We start from the raw sequence: 20,143 nt of genomic DNA, 5'->3' as shown, positions 1-20,143 counted from the left end.
TGTGATGGTGGAATTATTGAATCTAGATATCTTGGCTCAACATATTTTTTATCTAAACAACAACTTCATGTCTAATGTAAGAGAATACGTTTGTTTTAATACTTATAATACTTTATATTATATTGTATAACTAAGTATATTTTACCAAGCACTGTTTAACAATTAGCCTAAAAGGCTTTTTATTGCCATTATTTGAATGTATTAAATTCAATGTGGCTTCATTGGCATGAAAGTGTTATAAACAATGTTGTCAAAGCATCAAAAGTATCATTAATACTTTGTTTTATTAATACATGTTAGTTTTAGTTCTAAAAGTACATAGATGATGATGAGTCACACGGACAACACTGCCCTCTAGTGGTGCGTCGCAGTCATAGCACGTGAAACGAGAATCGCTCAGTTTGTCCCTCGTTGCTTCCCGTCTTTAATCCCACACCTCGCTGAAAGCGCTCCTCCCCTGTCTCTCCGGCTTTGTACACCGCGCTGAACCCACGCCGCGACTACCTTCTCCGAGACACCGGGGCTGCTATACATCCGAAAATGGCTCTTCACGTTCCCAAAGCTCCGGGCTTTGCCCAAATGTTGAAGGACGGCGCCAAGGTGAGGGCAAATCGGACCGTCGGGGTAGTTCGGTGACGCGGAGGGTTCGGTTGTTACCTAGCATGCTAGCTAGCTAGCGTTAGCCGCCGAGTTAGCACGCTCACTCGCAGTCATGTGGGGAAACTTCTAGAAGAAAGCCAGAGGCCGCTCGGGTGGACAAACGCCTGCGTAGCTTCACTTTTCTCTCTCTCTCTCGCGCTCTCTCTCTCTCTCGCACTTAAACATGCGTCTGTAGTGTTGTACCGTCAGTGATAATAACCGACTGTTGAACAGTCGTCACACCCAGTTAGCGTTGACCGAGCTAATTGACAGAGCTGAGGCTCTGGTAGTTCCTGAGTCAGGCTGCTCAAAGATGCTTCATGCTGTGGGCTAGCTTGAGCTCATCTTGCACCGACTCATGCTTTTGGTCTAATTTGCATATGCCCCCTGGATAATGCTGATATATTAATTAAAATCTCCTTTTAAATCAGTTATTATTTAGAAGGCCAACAAACATTTGTTTAACATGAACACTGAGAATACCGCAAGGAGCCATTTGGTCGCCACAAAGGCATTCATACATCAAATTAAAGCAATATTAAATATAAAGATGCACAATGCATACACAACAAATTAATATTAAATGAATTAACAGAACAATAGTGCACAGATGTAGCGAGACAGTGTAATGGTGTTATAGTTAAGTGATTTATATTAATTTTATATTTATATTTAATTTTAAATATTAGTGTTAGAGCAGTGGCCTGTATCTGTCCTTGTGGCAGCGGTCCCTGCAGCAAGTGATGGCGGGTGGTCCGGGATATCCAATATGGATAATCATTTCTACAGTATAAGAGATGAGACGAAACTCCATTATGTACAAAAGTCTGACTTTTTTCCTGTGTTTCTCTCGTGCAGCACTTTTCAGGGCTTGAAGAGGCCGTTTATCGTAACATCAAAGCCTGTAAGGAGCTTTCTCAGACCACACGCACCGCCTATGGGCCAAATGGTAAGTTATCTACTCGATTAGTAAGATGTGTTTTTGTTAAATATTTTGAGTTTTTACATAATACAATGTATAAGATAGATAGATATATACTTTATTAATCCCCAAGGGGAAATTTGTCGTCACAGTAGCAGCACCAATAAACTAAACACACGAGAATAAAATATAAATATAAAATATAAAAAACAGGGATAAAAGATATAGATGTATACAAGTAAAATACAAAATGAAGTTTATATATATACAGGACTGTCTCAGAAAATTAGAATATTGTGATAAAGTTCTTTATTTTCTGTAATGCAATTAAAAAAACAAATGTCATGCATTCTGGATTAATTACAAATCAACTGAAATATTGCAAGCCTTTTATTCTTTTAATATTGCCGATTATGGCTTACAGCTTAAGAAAACTCTAAAATCCTATCTCATAAAATTTGAATATTTCCTCAGACCAAGTAAAAAAAAAGATTTATAACAGCAAAACAAAATCAAACATTTGAAAATGTGTTTCCAGGTGTTTCGAGTTAATTAGACGATTCAAGTGATTTGTTTAATACCCTACTAGTATACTTTTTCATGATATTCTAATATTTAGAGATAGGATATTTGAGTTTTCTTAAGCTGTAAGCCATAATCAGCAATATTAAAAGAATAAAAGGCTTGCAATATTTCAGTTGATTTGTAATGAATCCAGAATGCATGACATTTTTGTTTTTTTAATTGCATTACAGAAAATAAAGAACTTTATCACAATATTCTAATTTTCTGAGACAGTCCTGTATATAAAATGAAACATCTATATATATATATATATACAAATATAATACAATGACTGCAAAGTATCCAAAGTAAAATATAAAATACAAAATAAAATATATATGTATATTAAGACAACAATCATTGATGTCTAACTATGACCGTGTTGCTTTTCAGGTATGAACAAAATGGTCATCAACCACTTGGAGAAGCTCTTCGTCACCAATGACGCCGCAACGATTCTCAGAGAGCTTGAGGTGTGGAAACCACACATTCTTATGTAACATGCTGCATATGGGATTGATTTATAAATGAGGAAATTAAACAGTTTCCATTACATTTGTGTTACAGGTGCAGCATCCTGCCGCCAAAATGATTGTAATGGCATCCCACATGCAAGAGCAGGAGGTTGGAGATGGTACAAACTTTGTCCTGGTGTTTGCTGGAGCTCTGTTGGAGCTGGCTGAAGAGCTTCTTCGAATGGGGCTGTCAGTGTCAGAGGTGAACACATGTAGACACTGAATTCACATCAATATATCGACTTGAGTCTCGTGACATATTCACACAGTAATCTGCAAAACATACCGACGGAATTCATTTCTGCATTTGCTCAATATCCCCTTTTGTCTTTGTTTCCAGGTGATTGAAGGCTACGAGAAGGCGTGTAAAAAGTCTCTGGACATCCTGTCGGACTGCGTGTGTTCCTCAGCAGAGAACCTACGTGACATTAAGGAGGTGACCTCTCTCATTCGTACTGCCGTCATGAGCAAACAGTACGGCAACGAAGACTTCCTCGGCCACCTCATCGCACAGGCCTGTGGTGAGTCGACAATCCAGACTACCTAGACTAGAAGGCAACCGAAGGTGGTACCAACAGCACACTCTCAATACATGTGCGATAGTTAAAGTGCCCTCTTATCCGCGTGACAATGTACCTCTTAATGTACCACCTAAACACTAGCTGTTGGCTATTAAAGAGGATTAACTAGATGGTAATATTTATTTGGTCTTTCTCTAACTTTCTTCTCTACTTGTTTATTCTACAGTGTCCATCTTCCCAGAGTCTGGAAATTTCAATGTTGATAACGTCAGAGTATGCAAGATTTTGGTAAGCAGCAGTATCCATTGAATATATTCGGTCCGTGTTTGTATGCGTAGTTTGCATCCAATTTAATGTCTGGCGTTTTCAGGGTAGTGGACTGACGGCGTCCTCCGTGCTCTACGGCATGGTTTTTAAGAAGGAAGCCGAGGGAGACGTCACATCAGTAAAAGATGCCAAGATCGCCATCTTCTCCTGTCCCTTTGACTGCATGATGACGGAGACCAAGGTAGTGAATACTTAAAGTTTGAAGTAACGTGGGTACTTTTCCTACTAAAAAAAGCCTATTCTTCTGGTTTAAGGTGCTAACAACCTTATTTTTCTCCTAGGGCACAGTGCTGATAAAAACTGCAAAGGAGCTTATGGACTTCAGTAAGGGAGAGGAGGATATGATGGAGGCTCAGGTGAAGGCCATCAAGGACTCTGGCGCCACCGTGGTGGTCACTGGGGGGAAAGTGGCCGACATGGCGCTGCACTACGCCAACAAGTACCAGCTCATGGTGGTCAGGTAAGACCCACATGACCTGAGGATTCAAATTAGTGGAGACCTACCAACAGTTTTTCCTATTAAAGTTTTCATGAAAATGTCCTCAAAATAAATGTCGAGAGAGATGCCCGTGTAGATTTATTGCATGGTCTTTGTGGTCGTGTATACCTTTTTATCACAATGTCCTCAATCTGCCTCCTTCCCCCTTCAGGCTTAACTCCAAGTGGGACCTCAGGAGGTTGTGCAAGACTCTGGGAGCCATCGCACTGCCCAGGATGGTGAGTGTCGTCATGTTTTCTTCAGATCAGGTATATCGGCCATAATAAAATTAACATTGTGTCCTATATAATGTTTTTGTTGTTTCTTAGACGGCCCCAACTCCAGACGAGATGGGTCACTGTGACAATGTGTACATCGAGGAGGTGGGCGACACTCAGGTGGTGGTCTTTAAACACGGTGAGTCATTCTTTTGCCCCGGGCTCGCTTTTTAAATGTTTAATTTTACACCTGCTATTTGCTTCATTTGAACCGTGGGCTCAACATATCGTTTGGTCTCGATTTGTTAAAAACAGAGAAGGACGACGGTGTCATCTCAACGGTGCTGATCAGAGGCTCCACTAACAACCTGATGGACGACATCGAGAGGGCCGTCGACGATGGAGTCAACACCTTCAAGGTTCTGGTCCGGGTAAGTGAAATCACTGTAGGGTTTTTATAATAAGAGATATATACATTAAAGAGTCTGTCAATTATTTTAAGTTATTGCCATTTCAACACACACATTGCGTTTATCATTTTTTATAAGTATCAACTAATCTCAACAGTCTAAGTGAATATTTATGATGCCGTTAGTGTTTCAGCTTCCCTTTAGTTTCTTTCATTTACTGCTCGGTCTGAACAACAGCTGTGTGTTCCTCCCTGTCTCTAGGACAAGCGACTGGTACCTGGAGCCGGAGCCACTGAGATTGAACTGGCCAAACAGATCACCCTGTATGGAGAGGTATGCAGATTTGAGTTCATGAACACCAGGTTCAGACAAACGGCTTTCCTCCGGGGTTTGCCCTTTTTGTCTTCACTGCATCTCGGACTGATGTATTGCAGAAACATGACCTTATTTCTCCCCATCCCTCCGCTCTCTGTAGTCCTGCCCGGGCCTCGATCAATATGCCATTAAGAAGTTCGCCGAAGCCTTCGAGGCTCTACCACGAGCCCTGGCTGAGAACTCTGGTGTGAAGGGGAGCGAGCTCATCTCCAAGATGTACGCTGCGCATCACGAGGGAAACAAAAACATCGGCTTCGACATTGAGGTGAGACGGGAGAAGATGCATTTTAATCATAGTGAGGTCTGTTGGTTGATTTAACATTCAACAATGTGGCCGGTTATAAATCATAATCATGCACATTTAGCGTGTGGCTACTATCGCATAAGTTCATCCAACTTCTGTTTTCCTGTATGCAGAGACATTTATGTTTGTATAAATGTAACTAGATGTTTGTGTTTGGTTCTGATCACTGGTATTGTTGCTGTGGTGTTTTTAGGGAGAAGGCCCCGCTTTGAAGGACATGCTTGAAGGTGGCATTCTGGAGCCGTACCTCGTCAAATACTGGGGCATCAAATTGGCGACCAACGCCGCCGTCACAGTGTTGAGAGTCGACCAGGTGTGTAGAAAAACTCGCCGATACTCGCAACGCAGATGATTAAAAGCAACTTCCAAATCATGCACATATAATGTTTAAAGGACAATAGCACAATTGTTTTTTAATTCTTACTGAAAACAATTTATATTAAAAGACCAAAACCACCACAGGGCAGTCTCAACATTTTCCAACTTCGATTCCCGTCCATTCATTCCTAATGAACAAAATGTATTTCAATTTTTTGAAAAGGCTAAATAGTAATACTGTTTATAAAAAAATTTAGGAAGCATGCCACAAACAAAAGTTAATAATGCTTTTTTTCAGGCGCTCTGTATGACACATCTACTGTATTTGTATAATTGAGCATTATGGCAGTGTATGGGGTATTAATTAAAAAAACTACAGCCCCTACTTGTTCATTATAATGGAAAAACGCATAAACTGGATGCAATATGTATGTGTATTTTAATGAAAGACTTGGTGTTTAACTTTTTCCTCAGCAGGTTTAGATGCACATAAAGGAAATGACTTGTTACAAACATTGATCCTATTCAGTTTTGATAAAAAAAACAAATGATGTTCTGAAATTCGGCAGGTCAAGTGTTATTGGGAAGGCCTTAGTGAATCAATAGCCTCCCGGTAGTTGACGTTGGTGTGTGTATACGTGTGCGATGCAGATCATCATGGCTAAAGCTGCAGGGGGACCCAAAACTCCCAAGCAGAGCGGCAACTGGGACAAGGACGAGTGGGATGAGGCGCCTGATAATTTTGACACTCATCATTAGAGGGCGTGTGCACACGCACTCCCTCCTCCGTCAGTAGGTCCTGGAATGCGTGTGTGGTTTTTTTTTTTACTCACACAGATGTGCTCACAGGACACTGAAGCTCTTTTGCCTGTCACTACTAACAGACGCCTCTCGAGTGTTTTTCAATAATACCAAGTGTGTCACTGACGGCGAACTAAATCACTCGTGTAAACGTGCACAAAGCGGATACAGTATGGTTTGATGGCATGATGCATGGACTCTTATTTATTGCAGTGGACGTCCTCCGGCTGGTGCAGAATTTTTAAATGTTGCATGTAATACAATTTGATGTAAAGGGAACATGTAGATATGCGGCTTTGTTTTCTGTCACGCTGTGAAGCCGTTCTACTTTATCAGAAACTCTGGCGTCTCCAGATATCATTCCACGTCCTCAACTACCAGAACAGTGATTTATTTACACCACCTTGAAGAGAAGTATAAATCAGATTAAATGATCGTTAACTGCCTGAAGGGCTGAGATTATTCCCAGTATTTAACCGGATGGTGGGTTGATATTTTTCTCTTGTCTTTTAAAGCATCGATTGCATTTTTCCATTGCGGCACATTTTCTCTTGCAGCATACAGATGCCCATATGTGTTTACGAATAGTTCATAATCATAGCTGGCCCACTTTGGTATCTTTAGAGATTTAAATCAGCCCTGTGATTTGGAAAATATTGCCCAACGTCATGATATGAACATGACTTGAAGCAAAGATTTTCAACATTTATTTAAGAATTTTTCCCTCGCCTACTACGGTCCAACAGGTCTGCTTATCGATCTGTAAAAGTTTAACCTGCCTGCGTCGGTCTCCAGCCTGCCGCGTGGACCTCCGTGCTCTTGGTTTCCATAAAGCGTAAAGCACCGACTGACCGCCGCCTCTTCTCCCTGCAGATCATCATGGCTAAACCAGCAGGGGGACCCAAAACTCCCCAGGAAGGCAAGAAGGACTTTGATGAGGAGGATGACTGAAGCCGAGGCCTTCCAGCTGCTGCTGCTGTTGCTTTCACCCCGACCGCTCTCACATGGATTGACGAAACCTTTTCTACTTGTTTATTTAAAGCTCAACAGTTTGGTTTATTTTGTAGAAATGACCACACATTCATTAAGAAATGTGAAAGTCAAATGTTGATGGCACTGTTTGCTTTATTTGTTCTTTGTCCCAAATAAAAGGCACTTGGGATGACATGTCTTTGTTTGGATTTGGTTTTTACTTCATTAAGTCTTATTTGAGTCGTTAAATCAAGAGGATTGTGTGTGTGTGGCCCAGTTGTGAACATTTCCAACCTCACTTGACTCCATCCTGTAAGATCATCTTCCCTTGCAGCTTGAGCTAAAAACATAAATGTACCTTAATGTTGCCCTTGTGGGTTTCTTTTCTCGTAACGTGTTGAGAGCACAAGAATATGCATGCTCGGGTTAATCTTAGAACAAGTGATCTGAAGCATTGGATGTGGCTGTTGATTAAACACCTTGGACTACAGAATGCATTCATCGTTTTATTCATGCATGCATCATGTTCTCGCAAACACAAAACTTGCTTTGAGCTTTGCCTTGATAATGGTTATGAGAATGTATAGATAGAGGATGTCTGCAGCTCTGGTTTAACCGAGCAGGGGGAGGGGGCTGGACACCAGGTCGCGGTCTCATTGGACAGCTAAAATGTGGGCGGGTTTGTGTTTACGGTCCCCATACTCGGGATTAACTTGTTTTTATCTCGCCATATCTTTCACATTTCTGCACCGGGTAGCCTGCTCACCTGCAGATTGTTGAGAAAACGCACGAGTCAGCGTCCTCTTGACCTCTAAATTAATCTGTGTTGTACACAAACTGTTGACGGGTTGCGGGGAAGGCGCGTACAGCTCAATGTGAGTGGCTGGATGAGGAGCAGCCGCCGCACGGGGCTGACGGTGCTGCTGTCCCCGTCACACTGATGGGGGCCGACGGGAGTAAAAACAGGAAGGTGAGTGGAGTCAAATTCCTGGTTGCGACGGCGTGACGCACGGAGGGGGAGGGGGAGGGGGGGTTCCGTTTCCATGGCGATTATTTGGTTCCCGGGCTAGCAACGACGGTGACAATCCCGGATAAACGGTTTTTTTTAAAGCAATATATGGGATTACATTGTATTCAAATTGCGTAGTTAATACATGTGTAGTTTATAGTGCTGTGAAAATCGTTTCTGTTCTCTTCATAAGTAGCACTTTTTTTTCATATTTATGCTTTTACTTTGAAGAAAACATCGTCACGCTTCCGGTAATGGCGAAATCAATTTGCCATCGAACGCCTTAAAAACAACGTCCAAATTAAACCCTGCCGTTGCTCTGCCTCTGCTTCGACGTCATGTGGATGTCACATTGATTGCAGTTCATTCTTCTCAAGTGACTATAGATGTGCCATTTTCATTTGGTTCTAAAAATAACTTCCTGCGTGGTTGATTACACACATCCGGGGTACAGCCCGGGGGGAGAGGAGAAGGTTGTGTGTGACCGGCTGGTAGGTGTTGGTGAATTTATTTAGAGTGGCTGGTGTGTCTCAGGAGTTGCCTGGCAGGACTTGAAAACTTGTTGGGTCTGTCGATTTCTTCCTCCTAACTTAAAATTGTTACTAACACAACATCGACTAATTTGTAAAAAACTGATTGATAAATGATGTGTTTTATAGATGCTTGGATGACTTTGCTGTAAAATGTGATACCTGTTCGGAGGCTAGTAGGAGAGCTGACGACACGATGTTCAGACAAGCATGGTGTGACTGCTCTTGCCAAATGTTTGATATACTTGTTATGTGTATAAATGTTAAATATGTTAATACGTGTTGTCTTTTATGTTATACGATACAGGTTATCATACAGTGTTCAACCAGTGTTAGCTGTTGTTTCTGTTGCTGCTTACAACCAGCGAACAGCGGGCTGTCAGTAAACTGACTTGATTGACTGGTGTCGTGACTCGACTCGATGCGTCTGTGATTCTTTATGTTGTATATTCTCGACTCATGTATACTTATACTATCCTCGTAACTATACTCTCCAACCAGACTCTTACTACAGTGCAGTTTAAGGTGATCCAGATTAAACACATACAGAATAACACACGCTGTCAGCGTGTCTTTAGACACATGACGGGAGCATTGTGATACAGCACTCGTTTAGGATTTCAGCCTTATTTTCGAAACGTTTTCCACCTTCACGACACATATATCACTTGACTCATATCGATAAATTTAATGTTGACTAAAGAAAATAAAAAAAAAAAATGGATAAGCGATACGCATCGCGATCAACGCGATCAATCACACACACTACCAGGCAGCTATAGCCATATTCATATGAGAGTTAATCCTATACGTTTACGATCAACAGAGTTTTAGATTAATTAATAATAGACTAATACTGATAATACTAAAATTGATAATCAATTAAAGCGGCACCTAACCATGCATCCCGTTGTTTGTTGCAAATGGGCTGTTGTAGTGCAACTGAAAAGGGGGTATGATAAGAAGATATTAATATATTATATTATATAATATGAATAATACTATATTAATCCTAATATTACTTTTTTTGTATTGTTATTATTTTTTTACATTGTAATGTAAAGTTATTGTAAAAATAAAATCGTACAAAGGGTGGTAGTTCAGAAACAAAAAAACACAAAACAACAACAGAAGAAACAAGGCAGGACGAGAACAAGTTTATCCATTTTTTTTTTTTTTTTATTGTATTTTTTTTCTTTTTTTTTTTTTTTTTATTGTTTTATATATAGTGGGGTCATGTGGTATGATCTCGTGCCGTGAACGTTAAACGAAAACGAAATCGAGGAGAGCTCCATCGCTCTAATGTCTAAAAGCACTCTTGTATGTGTGTAGTTATTCATTGTTGTGTGTTATGCACACGTAATAACAGGTCAATTTTTAACAGTCACTGGTGAGCTGAGACAGGCACAGAGTATATTTGAGGGTAGAGTATAGATCGATCCCGTAGTCTATGATATAAAATATAAGAGACATAAGAGTGTACAGAGCACAGTGTTGTATCACAATTTAATCTGAGTTTATCACAGGCTGACAGGGGTGCGGTGGGTGTAAACAATGCTACACAGGCTACACACTTCATAGTACACTGTGGTCTGCACACATCGACTGGACTCTCGATAACACGTCATATAATAAATATCAGACTGACAACAGACTGACAACAAGAGCATTTTGTGAAGTATATTGAGTATTGATCAGCTGAGTCACAAGTCAGCACTTTATCCTGTTTCCGCGTCGTCTCTCGCTCCTCGCTACACAGTCACAAACTCATATCATTTTATCACATCCTCCTCCGTATCCGTATTTAGTCTTTAAAAAATTCCAGCAAAACATCAAAACAGAGAGAAGAGAGGTTAATGATGTGAATTTTCTAGTTAGTCGAGACGGGTCCTGAGAGCAACTCGAGCCACACCCTACCTAGCTTCTGCCTCATGCACGCGTACCAAAACCAGTTAATTCAAAAACCAGTTAATACCGCACACCGGCTGACTGCAGATTGGATATAGAACAAGCATTATTTTCTCTTTCTTGGTCAATCTTAAATGTGAGCGTCCATCTCCACCTGTGCGTTGTAGTGGGTTTGCACAAGGACACAAAGTGAAATAAAATGCTCAATCTAACTTCCTATATATGCAGAGATTGGCATTTCTGAATAGCAAAGAAAATCCGTGATTGATATGTCCAATAGCTACAGAGATGGAGACGGACTGTATTCCAATAGCAGAAGATGTGTGTGTGTGTGTGCACTGAGCAGCTCCCCCAGTGCGTGTAGCCTATATGAAGAAATGCTTACCTCCCCCGGTTAAACTGAAGATAAATATATTGTTAAAAGGCCTTCCTTTTTGTCCTGCACAGCTTAGACCAGCACTGTTGGCTCATGAGATTCTAAATTGTGAAAAAGTCAAGTTAATTAAGAAAGGTTTTTTTTGCAGTGCACATCTGCCTTAATAATAAGTGTTGATGGCATAAAACACAAGTGGATAGTTCTGGGAATGTTGGCTAAAAATGCTGAATAATCCGAGCGAGGCCCTGAAGATCTTTGTAGAAAATTCCCAGAAAGCATTTTCACAGACATGATCCATAATGTTGCACCGGCAGCACCATTTATTTCCTAATCTGTGCCGTGATACTCTTCTGTGCATCACTCGTCCCCTTGTCTCCCCTCCAGAGGTCAAATGAAGGGCATGAAGATGAGGACTTCTCGTCTGGGTGGCGTGGCTTCCTCTCTAGCATGGGCCTGTCTATCCCAGCAGGCCTATGTCGCCTGGCGCCACCCGCCCTGCGCCTGGGCCAGCATCGAATGCTCCACGGCAAAGCGCCCGACATCCCGGAGCACGTGCTGAGGCTGGCGGGAGTCGGCCCGGGCAAGATGAGAGCCGAGTGGAGCCTGCCGGGGTTCATCACCATGTTCCTGCCCGAATTCCCCCACAAAACGGTGCCTGGGCACGAACACTTTCAGGTCGAACTCATTTACCAACACAGACACACGTCATGTGTACGGCTTGATTCTGATTGGATAATGACTGTCTGTGCGATGGTATCTCTCTCTCTCTGCCTGTCACTGTGTTTCACTCCACCAGGTGTTAAGTTACATCGCCAAAGGTTCCTTTGGACCCATTCTGAAAGTGAAGGACAAGACCAAGCAGAAAACATATGCGGTCAAAGTGAGTCTTCTGCTTGAATCTCAAGTTTAAAATGCATTTTTTGATTGATTAAAGCCACAAATGAACAGCAAATTGAAAATAGTGAGATGGACAGTATGAGATAGATTGGGTTTGACATAATACTTCTATTGAACCTGTAAAATTGAATAAAAGTGTCTTTTTAACTGTAGCCATCAAGGCTTTTAATATACAAATCACTGCCATTGTCACAGTAAGATGTAATAATAAAATGTATATTTTTGTGCATTTGCGTGGTCTTATTTCATCTCAGTATTTTTGACGTCCCACAGGTTATACCTAAATCAGAGATTCTACGTCTCGGGGTGTTGGAGCAGTCCAAAGAAGAAGTTATTGTCCAGGTTTGTTTTGGGAACAGTTTACACATTAATCTCTGCTTTTGTTTAGGAAATAGTCCTGAATGAAAACTAAATTGGTCTCTCTAAGCTGGCAAAAGGATAAACAGTTAGGTTTATACTCAACCTATCAGAGGAGGCCGTATAAATGGATATAAATCAGGACCTTCCTGTATCCGGAGAGGATTACGTGAAGGTTATCCTTCCTTTTCTCTTGCAGAATTAAGATCTAACTCACATGTTAAATGTATAGAATTAGATACAGGTAATGTTATTATACATATCCAATAATCAAGCTTATGCTGTGATGGTATTCAGTCCTCATCTGATGTGTTGTGGGACACACTGTAATTGATACACTTTTTTAGATATTTAAAATCTCAAATGCTGCATCTGTGATGTCTCATTTTAACCATTTTCATTTTCAAACATGTCAATTTTGCGTCTTTGAATTTCACCAACGGCATCGTAAGTTGTAAGTTAAGTAAAACCTCAGAAAATTGGTCAGACCCGGTGAGGATGGCGGTAGAGAGCGCTCTCCAGAATTGAGATTTTTTTCAGGTCGATCTTGGACTTTTGCCCGCAGCGTCAGGTCCGCCACCCATTTGTCCACGACCTCCAGGACTGCTGGCAGACTCAGCGCCACCTCTACATTAGTGAGTCAGCCAGAGACCAGTGACCCGATCCAACCCAGATCCACTACCCAACCCCCCCCCCCCACCCCTCACCTTTGGTTTCACCTCAACACTTGTAGTCCAGAAACTCCTCACAATCCTCCGACGCCAAGAACAAGATGACCAAAAGAAAAAGAGATTCCCAAAAAAGTATTTTTTACTCTGGTTGTCTTGCCCAGTTTGAGACCCGTACACTCCCCCTACCCACCACTGCACCGCTGTGTCCCCTTTTCCCTCTCCTCCACAGCATTCACCCTTTTAAAAAAAAACTCAACCACCGAGTGTGACCCAGTTTGTCTGCTACCCCCCCCCCCCTCCCGTGAAAAAGAGAGCAAAGTTAGCCCGAGGAACGGATGTTTCGTGGACGCTGCTGCAGCTCAGGAAAAACCCGTCAACAGAGAGGAGAGCCGGCTCTTAAACACTGAATCATCCCTGAATCATCGAGCCTCGCATGTACATGCGGGGCATAGACGATTTAAAGCCATTTTCATGTATTACAAGAAGAAAGGGATAATCCATTAATCCACACACACACACACACACACAGCGTTGCACCTTTTTTTTTACCTCAACCTACCTTTTTGCCTTTGTTTTCTAAGACTGTGTGCTTGGCAGACTGTAAATCTCTTGTTTTTGGTTTGTAGAGAAATATAGTTTCACTCTGTCCTCACTTCCAGATTATTCTCCTCTTTCCTTACGTTCTTTCACGAGTGTGTGTTCCACTTCCCGCTGACCTTCACAACTCCTCACACACACACACACATTTCAGGACAGAAACATGTTTTTAATGCTGTCTCTCTCCGACCCCAGTGTGCGACTACTGCAGCACAGGAGACCTGTACACCTACTGGCAGATGATTGGTCAGTTCCCAGAGGACACGGTGCGAGTGTTTGCAGCAGAGTTGGGATGTGCGCTTGGTGAGCATACGCTACAATACATGCACATGAACGCACTGTGTCATTGCGGTATTTCTGCATCATCCTATGCACCAACCTTTTTGCTAATTTAAAAAATATATATATATAATTTTTTTCTCTTTGCGTGGGGAGAATTATCTATTTACTTTTAATTTTGAACTTGTGCATTTAAAAAATATATATTTTCCTAACTTGCTTTGTTATTTTCTGTTTAATTTTTAATGTAGTATGCTCTGCATGTTCTCTTGCATTGTGAAAATATTTGGAAAATTAAATATAAAAAATAAAATACATACACATGAAGCACCTCTCTTTTACCCTCAAATATCCTAATTAGATCAGAGGTGACTACAGGAAGGTTTCCCGAGCTAGCATTATTCAATTCTAAGTAATTATAAAAAGAAGACTCATTAATATTAGAGGAGCTCTCCAAGCATCTCCCATAGAAACAAAGCAGTGCCGTAGGTTTGAGATATATCAGAAGGATTTAAAACATTTTAGTTGTGTTTTTTATATTTTTCTTCCTCTTTGCTGTTTTTTTGTGTGTGCAGGTTTTCTGCACGACTTTGGGATCATTCACAGAGATGTGAAGGTAAGAGAAGGAGGACATTCACAAGCTTTGGACCAACTTCACAAAACAATTTATTCTGTTTAATGGTCTATAAAATGCAGACACATGCATTTCTTTCTAACAAAGAGTTTGGATATTATCTGCCTTTAGTTACTGAGTAAAAAAAATTTGTTTTTATTTCCGTTGTGTCAAACATTTGACCAACATGAGAATTCAAGAAACCACTAACAAGATATCATCCATTAACATGGAGGCAACACCTCAATCCTAGCAGTATAAATACACTTCTCCATAAGTCTATATAGATATCAGGAAACAGGACTACATTTTATCCTGATCAAATTTTGTTTTTCCGCGTGTCCCATTCCTCTGAGTAACGGCCCTATGAAATGTGTCATTGTGTAAACAAGCCAACTCAGCAGTCCTTGTGCATCATCATTGTTTAAAAAAGTCTAGTTTTGCTCTCAAACAATAAATTGTCTGGTTCCCAGTAATAAACTTTAGAGACTGAATACTTTATACTTGGATTTAAAGTTTTCCTTTTGTACATTTATATATTTTTGAAGTAGAATTACATTAAAATGTATTAATTCAGTTAAAATACAATATATGAAGTGTTTTTCCTGTAGCTATTTGCAATATATTTTTTCTATTTTCTACAAATTACATTACATGGCTTTTCTTTTGGTGCATGATTAAAACACGCCAACATTGTGCGTAAAAATATGAATGAACTTTCAACTTAATAATGAGAAAAATCTATATAATGCTCTGGAAATTCTGGTACGAAAATATTTTTTCTTATCGTAGTTCAATTTGTACATTTGTTAATATGAATGAGTGTCTAATTTATTCATTTTGGCTCTGTTTTTGTAGATGGAGAATATCCTGCTTACAGACAACGGTGAGTCCAAACCAGTAGAGAGCAGCATCGCTCTGGTGGGGAGTCGAAGCTTCCAGAGGAACTTCTGACTGCACATCTGTCTCTCAATGCACATTCACCTGACTGCACATCTGTCTCTCAATGCACATTCATGCAAACATCTGTTAGCACTGAGTGAGCAAAGCCTTGGCCCCCAATTACATTTCCTATTTATATATTTCATACCAGTTGTCACTGCATCAGTCGGGAGAAGCTCATGTCACGTGCACGTAACGATGTGGAGAATTTGGTATGTTCCAGGACACCTGCGCTTAGCTGACTTTGGTTTGTCCCGTCGACTGGAGAGAGGAGGAAGAGCTTTTACCATCTGTGGAACCATCCAGTATATGGGTGAGAAATATTCCACCACATCTGCAGAGGACAAAATAACAGTTTTCTGTATTTATGGAACCAGCTTCCCATTTTCAATTTCAGTCAGACACAGTACACAGTCTTCTCGTTAGACTGAGACTGAAGACCTTTGACTGACTTTTGATTTAGGTTGTGAATGGTCCAGCCAGGTTTGCCCCTTGATATAGCTATATGCTAGCTGCTGCAGGGTGGCCTTTTAGGATGCACTGAGTGCTTCTCCTCTCTTTTTTCTGAATTTCATCTCAATCTTCATCTCCGTTACACTTGCTCTCTCTCTGCTTTCTCCTTCGAGTCCTTTTCCTTTGGGGTCTCGACCACCCTATGAGGGATATGATATCAGCATTCACTCTATCTGATCTCTGGTCGTCGATGATGCTGTGATTCCTGCTCCACTGTCCTGTCACTGCTCCGCTCCCCCTCCTCCCCTCCGCCCCGCCCATCTGCCTGATGGATCGTCCAGTCTCGAATATGCCTACTATGAACTATTCATACACTCTGTCATATTCATTGATTGTATATTTTTTTAAAATCTGTCCTTGTACCATTTACTACATTTGCATCTGTCCATCCTAGGAGATCCCTCTCCTCCTCTCTCTCCTCAGGTTTCTTTCTTTTTCCCCTGAAGGGGTTATTTGGAGTTTTTTTGGTCGATGTGAGGTTTTTTGGGGGGGATGTCTATGTGTACAGATTGTAAAGCACTCCGAGACAAATTTGTAATTTGTGAAATTGGGCTATACAAATAAACTGAATTGAATTGAATTGAATTCTGCATTATTTGTATCTGTTTTACTGGGAAATAAATATCTTCATGTATACAAATATCCGACATGCAGTGCTGTGAACGTGCTCTGTCTGCTTCGCAGCCCCAGAGGTGCTCAGCGGGGGACCCTACAACCATGCAGCTGATTGGTGGTCGCTGGGTATCCTGCTCTTCTCATTGGTGACTGGGAAGGTGAGATCTTGTTGCCGGTAGGCTCGGCGTGATGAGCAGATATTACTCACAATCCTTCATTCAGTGACAGCGCTGATGTTGTTTTTGCCGTAAAAGAAAGTTGTGTAGAATATACTAGATGCTTTTTTTCATGAGGTCATTTTACATTCAGTTTAAAGGACTCAAAAGGGATTTATGTTTTCTTTAAATTTGTCATTAGAAGCCTTGGTGTTTTGTCATGTAAAAATCTAAATCTGACTTTTTGGTGAATTGAAACACCCTGAGCTTATTTCTCTTAACGTACCCATCCACCTCTTCTCAGTTCCCCATGCCCCCAGAGCCGGACCACTGCAGCATGCTGAGGAGAGTGAGGTGTTTTCCGTATGAAATGCCCCTCAACCTGAGCTCCCCACTGGCTCTGTTAATAACGGAGGTAATTAAACACGCGTGTCATCATAGTAGCGCGTCATCAAGTGTCATCGTATAGCGACTGTTAGAGCTATTTATTTTGACATTTGCATTTAGTTTTATTGGAAAGCAATATTGATTAATTCATTGCTTATTACCTTCTCATTGAAAATGCGGAAGGTTATGTTTTGATCGCCGTGTATTTATTTATTTATTTGTTATGCGTGTTACTCGCATAACAACAAAAGTTTTAAACCGAATCGCATGAAATTTGGTGGGATGATTGGTTATTATCCGGCGACCATTTGATTAGATTTTGGGATCGATCGGGTCAAATGTCAAGGTCAAGGTCATGGAAAGGTCAAAATCTTCTTTTTACCATAGCACGGTCAATTTTTTATACAATTGGCATGCAACTAATGCCAAAATGTTCATAATTCAATGCCCAATCTTGTGATATGCGAAGGTATGCGCTCTACTGAGTGCCCATTCTAGTTTAGGTTATATTTTGATATGTTAGTTGTTTCTTATGATAGTTGTAGTTTAGTTTAATACATTTAGTTTTAGGTTCACTGATTGGGTAACACTGGGCACCTGTGTTTCTATGTAGAGGTGTGTAGGCACAGGACCAGAATGCACCAGGGTGGCCGATGGTTTCTTACTTTATGTAGTGGCAATTTGATTTATAGTTTTGTTTGATTTCGAAGGACAAATGGCCACGACAGCGGCAACACATTCAAATCTGCACTTCTCACTATTTGATTACGTGCACCAGTGTTTTAAGTTTGGCTATAGTTGTAAAATCATATCGCGACCTTCGTTTCTCCGTCCAGCTTTTGTGCAAAACTCCGACCCGCCGCCTGAGGAGCCTCGACCGTTTCAAACGCCAAACGTTCTTCCACGGAACGACCTTTGACCTCGCCCTACTGCAGCGCCAGCCTGTGGGGGTAACGGATGAATGCCTGAATGTCGACAGTTTGGTTGTTGGTCAAATTGTGAATTTTCGGAGGAGCAACGTTGTTGTTATTCTTGTCGTTCAGGTGATTCTGGAGCTGAGAGAGCGACCGGACCGCGCGGCCAAAGCTCGCCGAGGCCTTGCGTTGTCCCTGCAGCCTCTCAAAGGTTTCGACTACGACTCGTTCCTCAGCCCTCCGTCCACACCGGACACGCAGCTGGACGCCGACGCACAAACACACACGGCCGCACCGTTCCCCGGCCCCGCACTGCCACCGAAAGCTGCTCAGGAACAAGACTTACGGAGAGAAGTGTTTGTGTGATGGACTTCACTGGTTTCCAACGCACTCTAAACTAATGTCCTACATATTTGTATTCATACACACTTATTCACCCGTACACACAGGTGTGGGGCACTTTGTAAAAATGTGTACACTACCGTTCAAAAGTTTGGGGTCACTTAGAAATGTCTTTATTTTTCAAAGAAAAGCACAGTTTTTTCAATCAAGATAACATTAAATTAATCAAAAATACACACTATACATTGTTAATGTGGTAAATGACTATTCTAGGTGGAAACGTCTGGTTTCTAATGAAATATCTCCATAGGTGTATAGAGGCCCATTTCCATCAACTATCACTCCAGTGTTCTAATGGTACATTGTGTTTGCTAATCGCCTTAGAAGACTAATGGATGATTAGAAAACCCTTGTGCAATTATTCTAGCACAGCTGAAAACAGTTATGCTGGTGATGGTCATGCAAGACACGAAATTGTCTGGGTGACCCCAAACTTTTGAACGGTAGTGTATATTTTAGGAAAAAGCCAAAATAGCAGATTATTATTTATTTGACATTTAGTTTAGAACGGACGTTTTATGTTATTTGTGACGTGCTGAACTCAAATTTTAATGTTTAAATTGTTGTACATGTTTGCCTTTCTCCAATGAGCACATCTTCAAGCCTACTGGAACGTTTGCACTCTCGTTGTCCACCTGCTTTCACTTTAAAGTGACTGGTCATGGCTGACCCCGTTAATACATTGCTATCAAATTCACCTCACATGGAAAAGTCACGCTGGTTGAAGACAATGCACAGATCATTTGTTCTTTTTACTTCAAGTTTTTTTGTCGTGAAGTAGAAATCCATTCAAAGCTCTTCAGCGAAATGAGAGTATTTCTGAACATCTGCTTTGATTTTATTGTCGCATGACGATAAAACTTTTGGCAGAAGTAGATGAAAGAAACTCTGAAACTATAGACTGTACCTTTAACGTCTCCCTAACTTGACCTTCACTGCCTCAAATTCTGTAGCAGCAGGATCGTCTCTCCTCCTGTAAAGTCATGCGAGCGTCACAACGTCAAAGATATGAACGCCTTCAACCTCGGCTTTAGTCTTAATCATTTATCACCTGCGTCTCAGTTCCAGTTCTCCCAGATAAGCCTTGATTTTGACTCCAAGACGGCCTCCGGCTGGACAGAGACGAGCTGAGAACAGCATTGTTTACCTCTCGGTAACATTTAGTCAGATACAAGGACTTTTTATATTGTGTAAGGCATAAAGTAATCACACTGTCATGCACTTACCCGATTATCAGATTATATTATGATTTTATAAAGTATCCCCTGATGTGTACCCAGAATGCCTCACATGCATGATCTCGAGCGAGCTTTCTTACCGTCACCAAAACATGCTTATTTATAAAAAATCTTATTTATAAATTGTATGGATGCTATTTGATGTTTTACGGTACATTGTATTTTTGTAATTACCATGTAGCACAGATGGAATATTAAACTCTTACTAAACAGCGACCCGCTGGATGTTTGTCCGTGTGAGTCGCCGCTTCCCCTTTGCTCTACACCACATTGTTTCTGCAGAAATATTGCATGTTTGGTTTAGAAAAGACATTTAGTACAGGTTTGTAGTACTGAAGTGTGCTATACTTTACTCATTTATGATGTATACTTCAAG

General features: G+C 41.1%; 2 protein-coding genes across 4 annotated transcripts; both read left to right on the top strand.

Annotated features, from left to right (window-relative positions):
- The first annotated feature begins 445 nt into the window (after nt 1–445).
- On the top strand, nt 446–7,559 carry cct8 (chaperonin containing TCP1, subunit 8 (theta)). 2 transcript variants are annotated; one of them, XM_056440393.1, is made up of 16 exons: nt 446–600; nt 1,498–1,588; nt 2,519–2,598; nt 2,693–2,842; nt 2,981–3,161; nt 3,388–3,449; nt 3,532–3,669; nt 3,770–3,948; nt 4,139–4,205; nt 4,296–4,383; nt 4,500–4,615; nt 4,856–4,927; nt 5,070–5,234; nt 5,467–5,586; nt 6,243–6,383; nt 7,266–7,559. In XM_056440393.1, exons 1-15 carry the CDS (start codon nt 541–543, stop codon nt 6,348–6,350), a joined length of 1,677 nt encoding a protein of 558 aa, XP_056296368.1. In that variant the 5' UTR covers nt 446–540; the 3' UTR covers nt 6,351–6,383; nt 7,266–7,559. The 2 variants fall into 2 exon arrangements, with proteins under 2 accessions (XP_056296368.1, XP_056296376.1); XM_056440401.1 differs by lacking the exon at nt 6,243–6,383 and having other exon boundaries at nt 448–600.
- A 503-nt stretch (nt 7,560–8,062) lies between these two features.
- Nucleotides 8,063–19,983, top strand: rskrb (ribosomal protein S6 kinase related b). Of its 2 annotated transcripts, none has more exons than XM_056440412.1 (13): nt 8,063–8,334; nt 11,572–11,862; nt 11,984–12,067; nt 12,358–12,426; nt 13,007–13,076; nt 13,905–14,012; nt 14,564–14,604; nt 15,460–15,487; nt 15,767–15,856; nt 16,741–16,829; nt 17,131–17,241; nt 18,050–18,163; nt 18,257–19,983. In XM_056440412.1, the coding sequence occupies exons 1-13, from the start codon at nt 8,305–8,307 to the stop codon at nt 18,491–18,493; spliced, it is 1,362 nt and encodes a 453-aa protein (XP_056296387.1). In that variant the 5' UTR covers nt 8,063–8,304; the 3' UTR covers nt 18,494–19,983. The 2 variants fall into 2 exon arrangements, with proteins under 2 accessions (XP_056296387.1, XP_056296396.1); XM_056440421.1 differs by lacking the exon at nt 8,063–8,334 and adding an exon at nt 10,839–10,947.
- Nucleotides 19,984–20,143: the final 160 nt, after the last annotated feature.

This window comes from Pseudoliparis swirei, chromosome 3 (genome assembly GCF_029220125.1).
Source record: "Pseudoliparis swirei isolate HS2019 ecotype Mariana Trench chromosome 3, NWPU_hadal_v1, whole genome shotgun sequence".
Lineage (NCBI taxonomy): Eukaryota > Metazoa > Chordata > Actinopteri > Perciformes > Liparidae > Pseudoliparis > Pseudoliparis swirei.
Note: the sequence above shows the minus strand (reverse complement) of the source record. Positions and strands in the feature narration are given on the sequence as shown.